Below are 19,381 nucleotides of genomic sequence, written 5' to 3'. Positions count from 1 at the left end.
CTTGCTACCCAACTAGCATCATTACTACTATAATCTACCATCATGCAACCAATTGATAAATAGATGGGCATAGAATTTTGCTTTTGGTTACTTCACTTCATAGTTCAGCCAAAAACTACATAAAAAGTTGATCTTTTAGTAAATTATGTTTCTCCATTAATATTTATCCTATGACACTGAAGTTAGCGAATAACCTCAACAACCTCATGGAGTCAAAACCTCATGGAAAAACAAAACAAATTTAGTTTTTCCAGTCTATAGAATCATTACAAAGGGAAGTAACTTATGCTTATTACCTCCCCTTACAACTCAACCCATCAACCTAATATTTATCCTTTTAAGCTGTAATACATGAGTATGGTCACTTTTACAAGAAAGTGTGGAAGAGTTTAAAAATAAGTATTTTTAGGGAAAATTAATTTACAAACAACTTGCCTTTACCATCAAATTCATTCCCCAAACACATTAATGCCTACATTAACACTACAGAAAAGGTGATATGAGATGGAAATGCATAAGCATCCAACCTCTACCCTTCAAGGAATAAATGGTTGGAGTCTGTAAGTAAAGGACAAATTGTTATCCTTACATGATGGCAGTGTAAGTAATGATCACATAACAAGTAACATCAATCCACAGATAATTATGCAAATGATGTTTTCTTGCAGAAAAACTATCTAGGCGAATCTAGAAAAACTGCCATTCCAACAGCTGTGTGAGATTGCAGTCACATTAAATGGGTCTAGTGGTCATCTTTACCAAAGTCACTCAATCCACCAGATTCAGTTCTCATCTGTGAATGCTGGGCATGGACTCTGACACATGAAAATATAGGACATGAACTCTGACACATGACAATATAGGACATGAACTCTGACACATGGAAATATAGCGCATGGACTCCGAGACATGGCAATAGAGGGCATGGACTTTGATGCATGGCAATGGACTGAGACATGGCAATATAGGACATGGACAACACATGGCAACATAGGACATGAACTCCAACACATGGTAATATATGACATGGACTCCAACACTTGGCAATGAAGGACATGAACTCCAATAGATGACAATATAGGACATGAACCCTGACCCATAGCAATGGACTCTGAGACATGGCAATATAGGACATGGACAACATATGGCAATATAAGACATGGACTCTGACATATGGATATATAGGACATGAACTCCGACACATGGTAATATATGACATGGACTCCAACACATGGCAATAAAGGACATGGACTCTGATAGATGGCAATATAGGACATGAACTCGGACACATGTCAATATAGGGCATGGACTCTGACACATGGCAATATAGGACATGAACTCTGACACATGGTAATATAGGACATGGACTCCAATACATGGCAATATAGAACATGAAATCCAACACATGGCAATATAGGACATGAACTCAGACACATGTCAATATAGGGCATGGACTATGACACATGGCAATATAGAACATGAACTCCATCACATGTAAATATAGGGCATGGACTCTGATAGATGACAATATAGGACATGGACTCCAATACATGGCAATATAGAACATGAAATCCAACACATGGCAATATAGGACATGAACTCCATCACATGGCAATATAGGACATGAAATCCAACACATGGCAATATAGGACATGAACTCCATCACATGGAAATATAGGGCATGGACTCCAACACATGTAAATATAGGACATGAACTCCAATACATGGAAATATAGGGCATGGACTCCAACACATGTAAATATAGGACATGAACTCCAATACATGGAAATATAGGGCATGGACTCTGATAGATGACAATATAAGACATGAACTCTGAAACATGGCAATATAGGACATGAACTCCAACACATGGAAACATAGGGCATGGACTCCAACATATGTAAATATAGGACATGGACTCTGATAGATGATGATTGCCTAATTTTTCATGAACTCGAACACATATGGGGCATGGACTCCAACACATGGAAATATAGGACATGAACTCCAACACATGGAAATATAAGACATGAACTCCAATACATGGAAATATAGGGCATGGACTCTGATAGATGATGATTGCCTAATTTTTCAGCAAGACAAAGAAGCGTTTGAAATGCCAGATCTGGCACAGAAGAGGTGACCACCATGTTTGACACTAAGTTGAAGATTGAGTGTAAAATCTGTCAAACTAATCTATGAAAATAAAATGGGTTGAGATGTTCACCATCAGAATATTGTTGTCCTAGCTTGGCTGTTCTGTGCTGTATTTGTCTAAGTGTGTGCTGTACCAGAAGGAAGAGAACTATGGTAACTGTGTCTACAAATAATGAACCAGTATGTTTTGACCTAATTTTTTAGGTTGTGAAAAAAGGATGGAAACACAACATGGCAAAAGAACTATGACAATTTATAGGATTTGGTAAAGAAATTATATCCCAGTAAAGTTATGCGAGAAGGTTCTGACGAAAGATGTTACGATAATTGTGTGTCAGGATAAAGGACAAGAACTACAACAACAACAACAACAATAATAATAATAATAATAATAATGATAATAATAATAAATCATTACAGCACATGTTGAGAAGCTTACGTTTGCTTGTTTGACAGACATATCCTCTGGGATCCCAGCATCCTATGTCATTCCACATCCCTGTGTCTCGCGATGATCCATACATGTGGACACATTTCTCCTGCAAGTTAAACCATAGGATATATCAGGATATATGAGGGTTATCTAAAAAATAGCCTAAATTTGAGTGTGTGTGTGTCTGGATTTGTATCGTAGCTTATACTATTTTTCAGTCATATTGTTACGATGTCTGCAGTGTGACAGTTTATAGTGATGTCTAGCACTGGGTCATCATGCCACAGATATGTACCATCATGTCCCACCCAGTCACAAATAGTGACACCAGGCCGACCAGTCCTAAACTAACCTCTTGATGCTAAACGCCCAATGAGGCAGCTTTCAGTACCATTTTTATAAGTCTTTGGTAAGACTCAGACAGGGTTCAAACCCATTACCACCCGCATCAGAAAATTTTAAAAACTGAGTTTGTAATTTACATATTATTTTAACATGTAAATTGCAAACTCAAACTTCACTACATTTTGGCCGAGTAGTCTATTGGTATATCTAAACAGAAGTGATCATTAACTGCTATGTGAGGATCTTGATGAGAGTCATTTTCAATACAGCGTATCTACATTGACCTTTCAATCTATGCAGACGTAATTTTTGTTTCATGAGGAAGGCATTGTTTAGATAAAGGAATATAATGTGAATGTCAGATTTGAAAGCCAGGTAGTTTTTATGGTTGAAGCAATTTGTTTGGTGGATGGTAGGAAAAATAGTTATGCCCTCATAGCACCTTTTGTGCCATTGTGGTATGAATAGCTTGACATCTTCATCTATCTGCTATGAATTGAAGCTATTTATGATGAAATTAGTTCCTCTTTGAGAAGATATATTATTTACATTCTTTTCCGGTAAGTTCAGGGGTCTTTCAATATTCAAAATGTGTCTGTAAAGGCAGGTGAAGTTTCAGTTTATGAGTCACAGCAAATATCCATAAACAGCTTTTGATTTTCTCTTCATCAAAGCATCTCACATAAGATTACTGTCTTTTGATCTGACATAAGCTGACTGTCTTTTGATCTCACATAAGCTGACTGTCTTTTCATCTCACATAAGCTGTCTTTTGATCTTGGTGATTTGAGCATCTGACTCATCCAGACACTGCTTTCACATAATGAATAAAGTAAGATAGCTATATACTTTTAAGTCCATCATAATTTAATTTTATAGCATAGATTAAAGTAAGCGGTAATCTTGTTTGGAATATTATTTGGATGAGAACAGCAATTACCTGTAAGTATGAATTTGCTATACAGTGATATTCAGTGCATTTGTTTAGAAAACAGTTTTAAAATGTGAATCCATGTACAGCAGTCACCTTTATGCAACAGCCGGTTCTGCCTTTTCCCATGAATAGCTGCTATTTACAGGTTTGACTTTATGCTAATATTGAAGGCTAAGTTATATAACTTATTAAAAATGCATACTTAATCAAGAGGGCTTGGGGATTAGTACATGCAATTGGTGCTGTAATTTGCTGATCTGGGTTCAATTTTCTATTAAGTACAAATAATATTTCCCTAACTTGTATGACAATATTCTTTCTCCATGCAATTTTACTTCATGTTCATTGACAATATTTTTTACTCTGTTTTCTATATATTTGTAACTTGCAACAATAACTTCTATATGCCTTGATGTCGGTCAGAGAAATTGTACATTTGGAAAAGTGTTCACAAGCAATTGTGTCTGATATGCATGAAAGCATTTATTCACATTTAAGTTCTATCCTTATGAGTGGGGGGTTGTGCCCTTAGTCAAGAAGGTATGGAGCTGCTGCATGCATGAAAGGCACTGAGTTCTGTAGCTCATGGACCCAGGTTAGGGACCAGTTAAAAGTCTATAACCTGTATGATAATATTCTTTATACATACACACACACACACACACCACACACACACACACACACACACATATTTAAAACAAAAGCCAAAATATTAGTTATGATATTCTAACTTAAACCTGATGTTATTAATTAATGAAAACATCTCAGGTAGAATTAAGATATTTCCACATTAAAAGTTTTCTTAAATCCATAATCAAGTATTGTATTCACAAGACATTATAGATGTCATAAGCCAAAACTGAATCACAACTTTAACCTTGAAATCAATGTCAGAAGCCAAAACTGAATCACAACTTTAACCTTGAAATCAATGTCAGAAGCCAAAACTGAATCACACCTTTAACCTTGAAATCAATGTCAGAAGCCAAGACTGAATCACACCTTTAACCTTGAAATCGATGTCAAAAGCCAAAACTCAATCACAACTTTAACCTTGAAATCAATGTCAGAAGCCAATACTGAATCACACCTTTAACCTTGAAATCAATGTCAGAAGCATTTGGTTAGGAAAGGCTCAAAGTATAAATATGAACTGAACCAGTCTGGCAACCTGAATAATTTAGGCTGTCAAAGCTTTTGCTTAGGAGAAGTTTAAAGTACGAACTGAACCAGTCAGCAGCCTGAATACTTTGACCTGTCAAAGCATTTGCTTGGAAGAGGCTCAAAGAATAAATGTGAACTGAAATAGTCAGGTAATCTGAATACTTTTGGTTAAGAAAAACTTAAAACTCATACTAAGAGTTCAAACATTTTGAACTTTGTTATTTTATTTAAGATTAAGCTGCAATTAAAGGACTTAAGCTTCATTTTGACTTTGCTTTTCCTTCCTTCATACTAAATTTCAATAAATTTTAAGCTGCCCAAATCCCATACCTGCTTTTTGGGCTCTTGAGTCAAAGTTAAGCTACATGCTTCAAAAGTATTGACAATACAGGTGTAACTCACTAATTTCATTTGAATAACCTGACCTACCCTCTGCTGGCCATTGGGTTCTCCAAATCCCCAGTTTGTATAGTAAAGATCTTCATTACTGATCCAGTAGAAGTGACCACTGTCATCCTTCTCCAATCCTAACCAGGGATCAACATTCATGTTTGCTAGCAACGTCACTAAAAAGGCTGAAAAAAATATTCAAGAACAGTGAAATCTGTAAGAAACTTCTAACAATAATAAGAATTACTTGCACCTAAAATATGTTCCAAGTCAACAATGCCAAAACAACAATGATATCAGTATAAGAAATTGAATATGAACATAAAAAACTGAATATCAACAAAAGAAATGAATATCACTATAAAAACATGAATTTCAATATAAAATATACCAATATGTTGAATGGTTATGAAACCAATCTGGTTCATCAAAAGATAAATCAATCACTTAAACAAGGATGATGGCAGTGATCAGAACATATACATACAGAAAAAAAAAACTTATACACATCAAATACACGCAGGAATCACTCATTCCTTTAAATATAAACCCAGCCAACAGTCAAGGGAATCACTCATTCCTTTAAATATAAACCCAGCCAACAGTCAAGGGAATCACTCATTCCTTTAAATATAAACCCAGCCAACAGTCAAGGGAATCACTCATTCCTTTAAATATAAACCCAGCCAACAGTCATGGGAATCACTCATTCTTTCCAATCAGCACATCAAACAGTCAAGGGAATCACTCATTCTTTCCAATCAGCACATCAAACAGTCAAGGGAATCACTCATTCCTTTAAATATAAACCCAGCCAACAGTCAAGGGAATCACTCATTCTTTCCAATAAACACAACAAACAGTCAAGGGAATCACTCATTCCTTCCTATCAACACACCAAACAGTCAAGGGAATCACTCATTCCTTCCTATCAACACACCAAATAGTCAAGGGAATCACTCATTCCTTCCTATCAACACACCAAACAGTCAAGGGAATCACTCATTCCTTCCTATCAACACACTACACAGTCAAGGGAATCACTCATTCCTTCCTATCAACACACTACACAGTCAAGGGAATCACTCATTCCTTCCTATCAACACACTAAACAGTCAAGGGAATCACTCATTCCTTCCTATCAGCACACCAAACAGTCAAGGGAATCACTCATTCCTTCCTATCAACACACTACACAGTCAAGGGAATCACTCATTCCTTCCTATCAACACACCAAACAGTCAAGGGAATCACTCATTTATTCCTATCAAAATACCAAACAGTCAAGGAAATCACTCATTCTTTCCAATAAACACATGAAACAGTCAAGGGAATCACTCATTCTTTCCAAAAAACACAACAAACAGTCAAGGAAATCACCAATTCCTTCCTATCAACACACTAAACAGTCAAGGGAATCACTCATTCCTTCCTATCAACACACCAAACAGTCAAGGGAATCACTCATTCCTTCCTATCAACACACCAAACAGTCAAGGGAATCACTCATTCCTTCCTATCAACACATCAAACAGTCAAGAGAACCACTCATTCCTTCCTATCAACACACTAAACAGTCAAGGGAATCACTCATTCCTTCCTATCAACACACTAAACAGTCAAGGGAATCACTCATTCCTTCCTATCAACACAACAAACAGTCAAGGGAATCACTCATTCCTTCCTACCAACACACTAAACAGTCAAGGGAATCACTCATTCCTTCCTATCAACACAACAAACAATCAAGGGAATCACTCATTCCTTCCTATCAACACACTAAACAGTCAAGGGAATCACTCATTCCTTCCTATCAACACACCAAACAGTCAAGGGAATCACTCATTTATTCCTATCAAAATACCAAACAGTCAAGGAAATCACTCATTTATTCCTATAAACACACCAAATAGTCAAGGAAATCACTCATTCTTTCAAACGTAAACATGGCCAACAGTCAAAGGAATCACTTATTCCTTCCTATAAACACAACAAACAGTCAAGAGAATCACTCATTCATTCAGTTATAAACATGGTCAACAGTCAAGGAAATCACTAATTACTAATTACCTCCTATAAACACACCAAACAGTCAAGGAAATCACTAATTCTTTCAAATGTATACATGGCCAACAGTCAAGGAAATCACATATTCCTTATTATAAACACACCAAACAGTCAAGGAAATCACTCATTCTTTCAACTATAAGCATGCCTGCTAATTCCAAATTAATATGATCTAACAAGCATTCTTGTCAAACTCAGTCCATCACTGGATGCTTATCCAGGAAATTAGGATGAGTCTTACTGTAGTTGTTTTGTTAAAATAAAATTAGGATAAGTTTTACTGTAGTTATTTTGTTAAAATAAAATTAGGACGAGTTTTACTGTAGTTATTTTGTTAAAATAAAATTAGGATGAGTTTTACTGTAGTTATTTTGTGAAAGTAAAATTAGGATGTATTATACACTAGTTGTTTTGTTAAAATAAAATTAGGATGAGTTTTACTGTAGTTATTTTGTTATATTATGAATTAAATGTACACTTTATTTATAAAGGAAAAACAACTCACCATTTTCTCCTTGATTCTGAACACTAGCCAAAGTGTACCCCTTGCCAAAGGCCTGACACTTGGACAAAGCTGAGGTAAAGTTTAGTGCATCAGTAAATATTCTGAAGCACTTGTTGCCATGGAGATTGAACCCTACTGGGCAGAATCCTGTCCAAGGCTGGGTAGGAGCAGCTGGAGTGGGGGCGGCACCCACCCTCTTCTTACATACATACCCTGCCTTGCTGGAACAGATGGCATCATTCCAGCTGCCTGCAAACACATATTAATTACATTATAACACTTTCTTCATTACCTGAACTTTTTAGAATTTCTAAAATGGAATTATCAGCAGATAACATTTGGCATGTACTAGATTTTAAAAGTAGGCAATAAATGTGCATTACAACAAAAGCCACTTCCAATATTGTTATCATTCTTATATTCCTTTTTTATATCACAATATCCAAATTACACAATAAGCAAATATATGTCTTAATAAATAGTGTGATAAAAATGAAAACAAAAATTATATTTGAAGATTAAATATGCTGTCTACATAATTCACAAATTTGTCAACAGAAATAAAAAGGTAGTTTCCCTGTGAATTAAACTGATACCTATAACATTATAAAACATATAACATTAAGTATGACCATATTATATTGGATTGTACTATATTTTACTGGACTATACTGACCATATTATACCGGACTGTACTATATTTTACTGGACTATACTGACCATTGTATAAGACAGGAATGTAGATCAATCAGTTCCAAGTTATTTTGATTTGATCAAAAACTTATGTTCTGGTATGAAGTTTTTATCAAATAAATGAGACTACATTTAGAAAATATGATTAGCATTTTAGTACTTATTTACAAGTCATAAAAATTAAACTGCAGGCATAGTCATGTGATCAAGCCAAAGTAAATTCACTGAATGCATAATCCTGTCAACAAGTCACAATTAATTCTATTTATGTATAATCATGTCAACAAGTCACAGTTAATTCTATTTATGTATAATCATGTCAACAGGTGAAATTGAATTCTCTGTAAGTATAATCATGTCAACAAGTCACAATTAATTCTATTTATGTATAATCATGTCAACAAGTCACAATTAATTCTATTTATGTATAATCATGTCAACAAGTCACAATTAATTCTATTTATGTATAATCATGTCAACAGGTGAAATTGAATTCTCTGTAAGCACAACCATGTCAACAAGTCACAATCAATACTATTTAGGTATAACTATGTCAACAAGTCACAATTAATTCTATTTATGTATAACCATGTCAACAAGTCACAATTAATTCTATTTATGTATAATCATGTCAACAAGTCACAATTAATTCTATTTATGTATAATCATGTCAACAAGTCACAATTAATTCTATTTATGTATAATCATGTCAACAGGTGAAATTGAATTCTCTGTAAGCATAACCATGTCAACAAGTCACAATTAATACTATTTAGGTATAACCATGTCAACAAGTCACAATTAATTATATTTAGGCATAATCACGTCAACAAGTCAAATAGAATTCCTTGTAGCCATAATCATATCAACAAATTGACTGGCTGTTGGCATTATCAAGTCAATAAATCAGTGAATTCAATGTAGGCATACTCATGTCAACAGGATGCAGTGATTTCACTACAGACATAATATTGTCAACAGATCACAGTGAATTCACTGTCAGCATAATTATCTGAACTTGATGCAGTGAATTCACTGTCTGCATAATCATTTGAACTGGATGCAGTGAATTCACTGAGACATAATCATGTCAACAAGATAGAGTGAATTCACTGTAGGAATAATCATGTGAACAGGATGCAGTGAATTCAATGCAGGCATAATCATGTCAACAATTCACACTGCCCTAAGGGTATAATCATGACTTCTAATTGCTGATGAGGTTTCACATTTTCCTGGATATGCAAAAGTAATTCAGTTTATGTTTTTAGAATTTGTTACACTTGTATTGTTGATTTTGCTAATCATTTATAATTTAGGTGGATATCCAACAAACCTGATTAAAAATCGTTCTATTCTTAGCATGAAAAAGTTGATAATAAATTAGTTTTATATAAAATTCAAAGCACAGGAAGGCCTGCATAATAGGTATTGACAAAGACCATGAATCAAAGGGACACAACTCTGCATCATCACACTTTAAGATTAATGGAGTTACCTACCATCCCTTATGTTAATGGAGACACAGTCCTCTGCCCCACCATAGTCATTAGGCTCTCCTGTGGCCCAATTCATGAAGGACACTTGACTGCCATCTGACCATCTAAAGAATATTGCAATGAAAAGTTAATCTCCTTTAAATTTTTAAAACAAAATGCTTGTGGTTTTTGGTTACAAGGTTCTTGTACTTCCCTTTTTTAGTATTGACCATATAATCCATCAATTACATGCAATTATTGCATCACTATATCTTTACCTGGAACTAATCAAAGCAAATTATTTCCTGCCCCCCCCCCAAAAAAACCTACATTTTAATACGAGCAATTCATCACCTGTGATTATTACATTGCTGACTTTGCCAGCCAGGGGTTGGGGATAGTAGGTGTAATGGCTCAAGGCCCAATATAAGTTATCAAGTGAACTTATTATTGTTGTCAGTCATAATGTCAACTCGACTTGACAACTTGCTGGGCTGAAACAACTGGACTGAAAGCATAAAGAAACCCTCACTTTGATCCACCAATGAACAAAAGTTAAATGTCTACAAGGCATGCCAAGAATGCCAGAATGAGGCTTTGATTCAAAAAGGCTCAAGATGCAGCAACAGCACAATCCTTATGGGTTTTTATTTTAATGAAAGTGAGATTTATAAGCTTTTTTAAAAGCCCACCCAATCCAACTCAAGATGTTGGCTGCTAAAATATCACAAGTACCTTCAAAAGGGAAAATAAGATAGTTACAATTGCATGCTTTCTTTTCCTCTATAATTAGCTAGATAGAACCATAAAGTTCTATCTAATGGGTATCCATTCTTGGGGCACATTCATTATGTGCCTGAGCCATCTGTTACAGAATAAGGCAAGAAATAACTTGGTTTCACCTTAGAATGATTTGATCATTTTCAACGTACATGCATACAACGTTACCTAGGGTGGATAATTGTTTTTCTAGGTAAGCAACAGAACTAGCATGTATCTTGTCATAGATTGCTTGTGGCAAGAAACACTAAAAGCATGGTATGCATGGGTATTTTACCCTTACTAATACTCATTCTCCTGTAGATTTGAGGCAAGTTTCATTTTATAACTGACACACTGGTATTCTGGATCTTGTCAAGGAGTGATCTTGTCAAGGAGTGTTCTAAAGCCATAGGGTAAGTGTTACATTTTTATTATATTTGATATGTGAAGCATATTCAGTTTTTAATATCATACCTTAAAATGTTGCCTTTACTACTATGCGGATTGAAACGTTGTGAACTTTTGAATTGTTACAAGTTAGTATTGGGGGTTTAATTTAGTTGCATGTATCTATATATTTTAATTCCATACCTATTATTATAACCAGTTTGGTTTTATTGTAGCTGTCTGTATGTATGTATATACATATGTCTGTGCACATGGTGGATCCATGAAGGGTGGGTGTGGCCAATACAAGTGGGATAAACCCAATTCAGGAGAACTGTGTGCTGTCTGTATGTATGTGTGTGTGGGTATATCAGTCTGTCTGTCTGGCTGTGTGTGTATCTATATGGACATGGAAGATAATGTAACCATCAAGGCAATAATAAGACGAAACCACTAATTTGTAAACTTGTGCACATGGTGGATTCAAGAAGGGTGTGTGCAGCTGATACAAGTGTGGGCCAACCCAAGAATTCGGGAGAACTGTGTGGTTTGTCGGTGGACACATTTGCAAGTTCTTCCAAATGTTTATGTATCATACAGGTGTAAAAATGACCAAGTCATATAATTGTTTCAATTGAGTACAATTGAGTCATTTTGATTACATGATATTATTTGAATCTTATTTTCATTCCATGAGATTATTTGAATCTCACTTTCATTCCATGAGATTACATGAGATTATTTGAATCTCACTTTCATTCCATGAGATTACATGAGATTATTTGAATCTTACTTTCATTACATGAGATTATATGAATCTTACTGTCATACATTTGAATATATGAATCATTTTTTTGTTTTCCTATTTGTGAATGTTCGGATGAAGTAACTGAATGCGATGTATGTTTAGAGTGTGAAAGAATCATTGTATTTGTAGAGTATATATTTTTATTAATTCATTTCATAAATTTCCATTTTTCATCACATTGTGTTTTATTGTCATTTGATCCAAGCATCCATTCAGGTTTATCCTGTTACACCACCTGATCTGATTTAGTATTGGTTAGCTATATAAAACCATAAAGTTCTAACTGGGCAAAGAAGTCTAATTAGACTATCTCAAGCACAGATGTGGTTGAGCCTAGGCAAAGAAGTCTAACTAGACTATCCCAAGCACAGATGTGACTGAGCCTGGGCAAAGAAGTCTAGCTAGACCATCCCAAGCACAGATGTGACTAAGCCTGGGCAAAGAAGTCTAACTAGACCATCCCAAGCACAGATGTGACTGAGTGTGAGCAAAGAAGTGTAACTATACCATCCCAAGCACAGATGTGACTGAGCCTGGGCAGAGAAGTCTAACTAGACCATCCCAAGCACAGATGTGAATGAGCCTGGACATCATCATCATCATCATCAGTCTCATGACCTAGTGTGGTCGTTGAGGCACTGTGCTGCTGAACATCTGACCAGTTCCCTCCACTTGTCTTGATCATGTGCCAATGCCTGTGTCTCCGCAAAACTTTTCCTGGTCCATTCTGTGATGTTGTCAGTCCACTTTTTTCTCTGTCTACCTCTCCTTCTGCCACCCTGGACTGTTGTGGATAGACTGTTGGCTCTAGTGACATGGCCATACCATTTCAGCTTTCTCTTTTTGACGGTGGTGAGGAGGTCCTCATATTGGCCTACTTCGTGCCTGATGGTGTTACGCACTTCTTCATTTGTGATGTGGTCCATGTAAGAGATGCCAAGGATGGTTCTGTAGCATCTCATTTCAAGTGATTGGATTCTTCGTTGTAATTCTGCAGTCAGGGTCCATGCCTCACATGAGTACAAAAAGACTGAGATGACTAGAGCTCACAATAGTCTGATTTTAGTTTTCAGACAGATATTCTTATCTCTCCAGATGGGTCTTAGCTTTGACAAAGCTGCCATTGTTTGTGCTGCTCTTGACAAAATATCTGCTCTTGATCCCTCTTCAGTGATTATGGAACCAAGACATCTGAACTGGCTTACTGTTTCCAGTTCATGTCCTCTGACTTTAATCTTGGCTGAGATTTGTTTGCCACTATTTGTCATCAGTTTTGTCTTCTCAGCGCTTATCTCCATGTCAAATCTGGAAAATGTTTCATCCAGGTTCTTCACTAAGGTGGCTAGCTCGTCTTCACTGCCTGCCAGCCCATCAATGTCATCTGCAAAGCAGAGGTTGGTGATGTTACGCCCTCCCATGCTGACTGTCCCACAGTGGTTTTCCAGGGCTTCACTCATGATGCACTCTAAGTAGATGTTGAAAAGCGTGGGTGACAGGAGACAGCCTTGACGCACTCCAACTGTTGTCTGGAACCAGTCCCCCACAGCACCTTGGGCAATTACTACATTGGTAGCCTTGGCGTACAGCTGCTTGATGGTATTGGTTAGTTTTTGACCCATGTTATACTTCTTCATTGTGGCCCACAATGCCTCATGCCACACTCTGTCAAAGGCCTTTTTGAAATCTATGGACACATGATAGATGTCTTGTTGGTGTTGCGAGTACTTTTCGCACAGAACCCTGAGATTGAATATTTGTTCTGTTGTGCTTCTTCCACTCCGGAACCCAGCCTGTTCTTCAGCGATTATTTCTTCTGCTTGTGGTTTCAGTCTGTTCAAGATGATCTTCAGCATTACCTTACTAGCATGGCTGATCAAACTGATAGTTCTGTAATTATGGCACAGCTGGAGATTGCCTTTTTTGGGAAGTGTTATAATCAGTGACTGGGTCCATTGTGTTGGCCATTCACCTGTCTGCCAGATCTTGTTGCAGATTTTTGTTAGTAGCTCTTTCACTGATTCTCCCCCATACTTGATAAGTTCAGCTGGGATGTTGTCTACTCCAGCTGCCTTCCCATTCTTCAGTGCTCTTATTGCTGACTCCACCTCTTCTTTGAGAATGGGGAAGTCATCATCATTTGAGGAGTTTGGAACTTCAAGCACCTCTGGGTCTCCTGTGGACTGATGGTTGTAGAGTTCTTTGCAATACTCAGTCCATCTTTCTGCAATGTCACTCGCTTCTGTGAGGCATTTTCCATTTTTGTCTTGAATGGTACTGACTCTTGGTTGTTTCGGTCTGGTGAGGTCTTTCACAATTTGGAATGCCTTTTTGCATGTTATTCCTTATCAGACTGTTCTCCATTTCTGTGCACTTTTATCCAATCCAATTTTCTTTTGCTTTGCTCAAGTTTTTTCTGATATTCTTGTTTATTTCTCGGTACTTCAATGCCCCTGTTGTGTGTCTGGTGTTTTTTTAGTTCTCTTCGGGCATCACACAACTTCAGAATCTCTTCTGTAACCCAGGGTTTTTTCTTCGGGCGATGGAGGCCAATGATGTCCTTGGCAGTTGCTGTCATGACTGTGTTGAAGGTGTCTGTCATCTCATTGACATCACCATCCATCACAAGGAGTGGAGCAAATTTTCCTCCAATTGTGGCTTGGAATGACTTGCAGATGTTAGGGTCCTTCGGTTGTTCAAGGTTGAATTTGAGCCTGATGTTCTTTGGCTTGTTAATTTTCTTCAGCCTCACTCGGAAGTTCATGATCACTCCCAACATCAGCACCTGGGAATGTCCTTGTTTTTGCTCTATTGATGCCAGATCAGTAACGGTTTTGAACCAGTATGTAGTCGATCTGGTTGTGATGGGTTCCATTTGGCGAGTGCCATGTGAGAGCCTGGACAGAGAAGTCTAACTAGACAATCCCAAGCACAGATGTGACTGAGCCTGGGCAGAGAAGTCTAACTAGACAATCCCAAGCACAGATGTGACTGAGCCTGGGCAGAGAAGTCTAACTAGACCATCCCAAGCACAGATGTGACTGAGCCTGGGCAGAGAAGTCTAACTAGACAATCCCAAGCACAGATGTGACTGAGCCTGGGCAAAGAAGTCTAACTAGACCATCCCAAGCATGGATGTGATTGAGGCTTTGGATTAAAATAAGAACAAGAACTAGTGAAGTTAACTTATTCTTGGTTAGAATCCATAATTGGTAAAGAGTTAGTTAGTCCTCTTCATCCCATCTGGGACATAAAACTGCAACTATCTTCCACCATCTAGGTCACTCTTGACGAATGACTTGTGCCTTGCCTCAGACACATCTAATTTCTAGGTGCCTTGCCTCAGACAAGTTTAATTTCTAGGTGCCTTGCCTCAGACAAGTCTAATCTCTTATAGCTCAGTCATCACTGTCCTTCGCCATATTATCATATTACCTTCAGCTGTCTACATTTGTGCCTACCATCTGAGGTCTACCCTGGGTATCCATTCTTGGTGCATCTTCATTACATGCCCAAGCCAAATGAACTCACAACCAAGAGAGACTAAACATCATAGTTATCATTGAAAAATAAACAACCCTTTTCCACTGACAAAGCATAAGCTTCATTCCTTGTCCTTGCTGATGCTAGGGAGAGGAGGAAAACTGTTTTATAGGAAAGATTGTTAAAAGAACCTGCACTCAAAAATCCACAAGGTAGTCCAGACAGTGACCAAAGAACATACAAGAGGTTCCACCATGGAATTAATGAGTGAGAGACTGGTGTCTGAAGCTTAACGTTTAGTGATCTGTTCTGAAAGACATGGGTCTGAGCCTACAGTGGAGCCTATAAAAACCTTAAGAGTATTAGGAGGGTCTGATTTATAACCCTTAATTGTGGATATTGAGTAAAGACAAAAAGAAGAGAATTGGCAATTGCTGGTAAAGAGGGGGTAAAGAGATAGCAACACTTTTCCTACTGCAACTGTTGATAAAGCGGGGGGGCACATATACCCACACATCTCTTACTGCAACAATTATATAAATTTCTCCACTCTGCATTGTAAACCCTTGTTTTCTATCATGAACAATGCATTTGGCACTCTGGTTCTAAAAATGGTCTTAGAAGATCATTTGAATTTATGAGCCAGGCATGAAGGTGGAGGATTGGAGGAGTGTTGTTTATGAAGGATCCTTTGTGATGCAATCAGAGATCCCTCTTCAGCAGTAATTCCCTGGGATTGTTGACCAACATGTTTGAAGAGATCATGGAACCACAACCTTTGTTATCATATGGAAGATATAAGGATGAGCCATGACTCTGAGTCCTGATTATGTGAAGAACTTGAAGGTTATTCATAAAGAACTTGAAGGGTTATTCATAAACAACTTGAAGGTTATTCAGAAGGTTATTCATAAAGAACTTGAAGGTTATTCACAAAGATGGGAATGCATAGGATGTGAATGTACAGTTGATCTTATTCAAGCCTGAAGGCATCCACCACTAAAATCTTCTGGTCTGGTACTGAATAGACATAAAGAGGAAACTCGTTCCTCAGCTTCACTCCATTGGTCTTTCCAAGAGATGAAAACGCCTCTATGCTACTGACTTGGAAACTCATTCCTCACTGCAAATACCATTGGTCTTTCCAACAAATGAAAACGCCTCTCTGCTACTGACTTGAAAACTCATTCCTCAACTTCAAATACCATTGGTCTTTCCAACAGATGAAAACGCCTCTCTGTTACTGACTTGTGTAGAGATCATTCTGTCAGAACTCCTTGCCCTATGTCCTCTTGTCCAGAATGTGATACACTCTGAGAGTTATTGCTTGTCCAGTGGGCAAGGTTCCAAACTTTGAAACAGGAAGCTGAGCTAAGAGTCTGAGGAATAATACAACTGATTTGTTGACTGTAATAACCAAGATGCAGCAATGCCTTACATGTCTGATGTACTACAGTGATGGCTTATATGATTCATGTACTACAGCAATATATGTTTAATGTACTATGACAATATATCTTTGATGTACTAGAACAATATTGTATATGGCTGATGTACTATAGCAATGCCTTTTATGTTTGATGTACTACAGCAATGCCTTTTATGTCTGATGTACTACAGAGATGGCTTATATGTTCCATGTACTACAGCAATTTATGGTTGATGTACTACAGCAATATATGTTTCATTTACTACAGCAATATATTTTTCATGTACTAGAGCAATATATGTTTGATGTACTAGAGCAGTATACGTTTGATGTACTAGAGCAATATATGTTTGATGTACTATAGCAATATATGTTTGATGTACTATAGCAATATATGTTTGATGTACTAGAGCAGTATACGTTTGATGTACTAGAGCAATATATGTTTGATGTACTATAGCAATATATGTTTGATGTACTACAGCAATTTATGGTTGATGTACTACAACAATATATGGTTGATGTACTATAGCAATATATGGTTGATGTACTATAGCAATATATGGTTGATGTACTATAGCAATATATGGTTGATGTACTATAGCAATATATGATTGATGTACTAAAGCAATATATGGTTGATTTACTATAACAATATGTGGTTGATGTACTATAACAATATATGGTTGATGTACTATAGCAATATATGTTTGATGTACTATAGCAATATATGTTTGATGTACTAGAGCAATATATCGTTGATGTACTATAGCAATATATGGTTAATGTACTATAACAATATATGATTGATGTAATATAGCAATATGTTTGATGTACTATAGCAATATATGTTTGATGTACTAGAGCAATATATCATTGATGTACTATAGCAATATATGTTTGATGTACTACAGCAATTTATGGTTGATGTACTACAACAATATATGGTTGATGTACTATAGCAATATATGGTTGATGTACTATAGCAATATATGTTTGATGTACTATAGCAATATATGATTGATGTACTACAGCAATATATGGTTGATGTACTATAACAATATATGATTGATGTAATATAGCAATATATGTTTGATGTACTATAGCAATATATGGTTGATGTACTATAGCAATATATGGTTGATGTACTATAGCAATATATGTTTGATGTACTAGAGCAATATATGGTTGATGTACTACAGCAATATATGGTTGATGTACTATAGCAATATCTGTTTGATGTACTACAACAATATATGTTTGATGTACTACAGCAATATATGTTTGATGTACTACAGCAATAAGTTTGCAGGGCCCCGAGTGGCCGAGTGGTCTAAAGCGCTCTCCATTACAGATCACTGCCATCTCACCTCTGTCTGCATGGGTTCGAGTCTAGGATTCAGCCAATGTGGGTATGTGAGAAAGCTTGCCAGTAGCTTCTCGTGGGTCAGTGGTTCTTCCTGGGGTTTTCCTGGGTTCTTTCTCCACCGTTAATACTGGCTGCCATGCATAGCCTATCGTGTGCTGAAAAATGGCGTTAAACTTAACAACAACAACAGCAATAAGTTTGATGTACTATAGCAATGTATGGTTGAAATACTATAGCAATATATGGCTGATGTACTAGAGAAATGCTTGGGAAAAATACAGCCTGCACTTCAAGATTGTTGATGTGAAGGGAACATTCTTTCTTAGACCACCAGTACTACAGGACTATCTGCTCTAGTTCTAGATGAGCCCTCCACCCCAAGTCTGAGACATCAGTTGAAAGGAAGGAGAAAGGTTCCATGGCATGAATAAGAACTGATGAAAGTTGGATCCTGATTGGATTTGGGCAGATAGGAGGTCCTTTAAGTTCTCTAGTTTGCAATAAGCTGGAGAGGAACCATATGATGCCTTCCCATAGGAACTAATTCTGCTGCCATGCTCAAAGTCCAACAGGGGTAGAGATGACTAATAATGTCTACTCATTCAGCTGCACTAAGAGAACAAGTATCCGTGAGACTGGGAGGACTACAGATTGTTCCTTGACATGTGTGAAAAGTAAATTATGTTCTGAGAAGGTATAAGATCCAACATCTGTTTGCAGATTATGCTAGTCAAGTCATTGTCTCCCAAACAGAGGGGATTAGGCCTAATCAAGTCACTGTCCCCTAAACAGACAGGATTAGACCTAGTCAAGTCACTGTCGCCCAAACAGAGGGGATTAGGCCTAGTCAAGTCACTGTCTCCCAAACAGAGGGGATTAGGCCTAGTTAGTCACTGTCTCCCAAACAGATGGGATTAGGCCTAGTTAGTCACTGTCTCCCAAACAGAGGGGATTAGGCCTAGTTAGTCACTGTCCCCCAA

The 19,381-nt window shown here is 37.0% G+C and overlaps 1 protein-coding gene across 1 annotated transcript in view; it reads right to left on the bottom strand.

The window, feature by feature from the left end:
* LOC149796368 (uncharacterized) overlaps window positions 1-19,381 on the bottom strand; it is a 287,440-nt gene that overhangs the window by 32,370 nt on the left and 235,689 nt on the right. Inside the window, exons 42-45 of the mRNA XM_089961040.1 lie at window positions 10,191-10,291; window positions 7,996-8,244; window positions 5,463-5,608; window positions 2,597-2,696 (exon numbers count right to left, since the gene is read on the bottom strand). Of these exons, the coding sequence (XP_089817166.1) occupies window positions 2,597-2,696; window positions 5,463-5,608; window positions 7,996-8,244; window positions 10,191-10,291 (596 nt within the window). The remainder of the gene's footprint in view (window positions 1-2,596; window positions 2,697-5,462; window positions 5,609-7,995; window positions 8,245-10,190; window positions 10,292-19,381) is intronic.

This window comes from Sinohyriopsis cumingii, chromosome 6, assembly GCF_028554795.1.
Source record: "Sinohyriopsis cumingii isolate HCF-2022 chromosome 6, ASM2855479v2, whole genome shotgun sequence".
In the NCBI taxonomy this organism is placed as follows: Eukaryota; Metazoa; Mollusca; class Bivalvia; order Unionida; family Unionidae; genus Sinohyriopsis; species Sinohyriopsis cumingii.
This window is presented reverse-complemented; position numbering and strand designations above follow the sequence as displayed.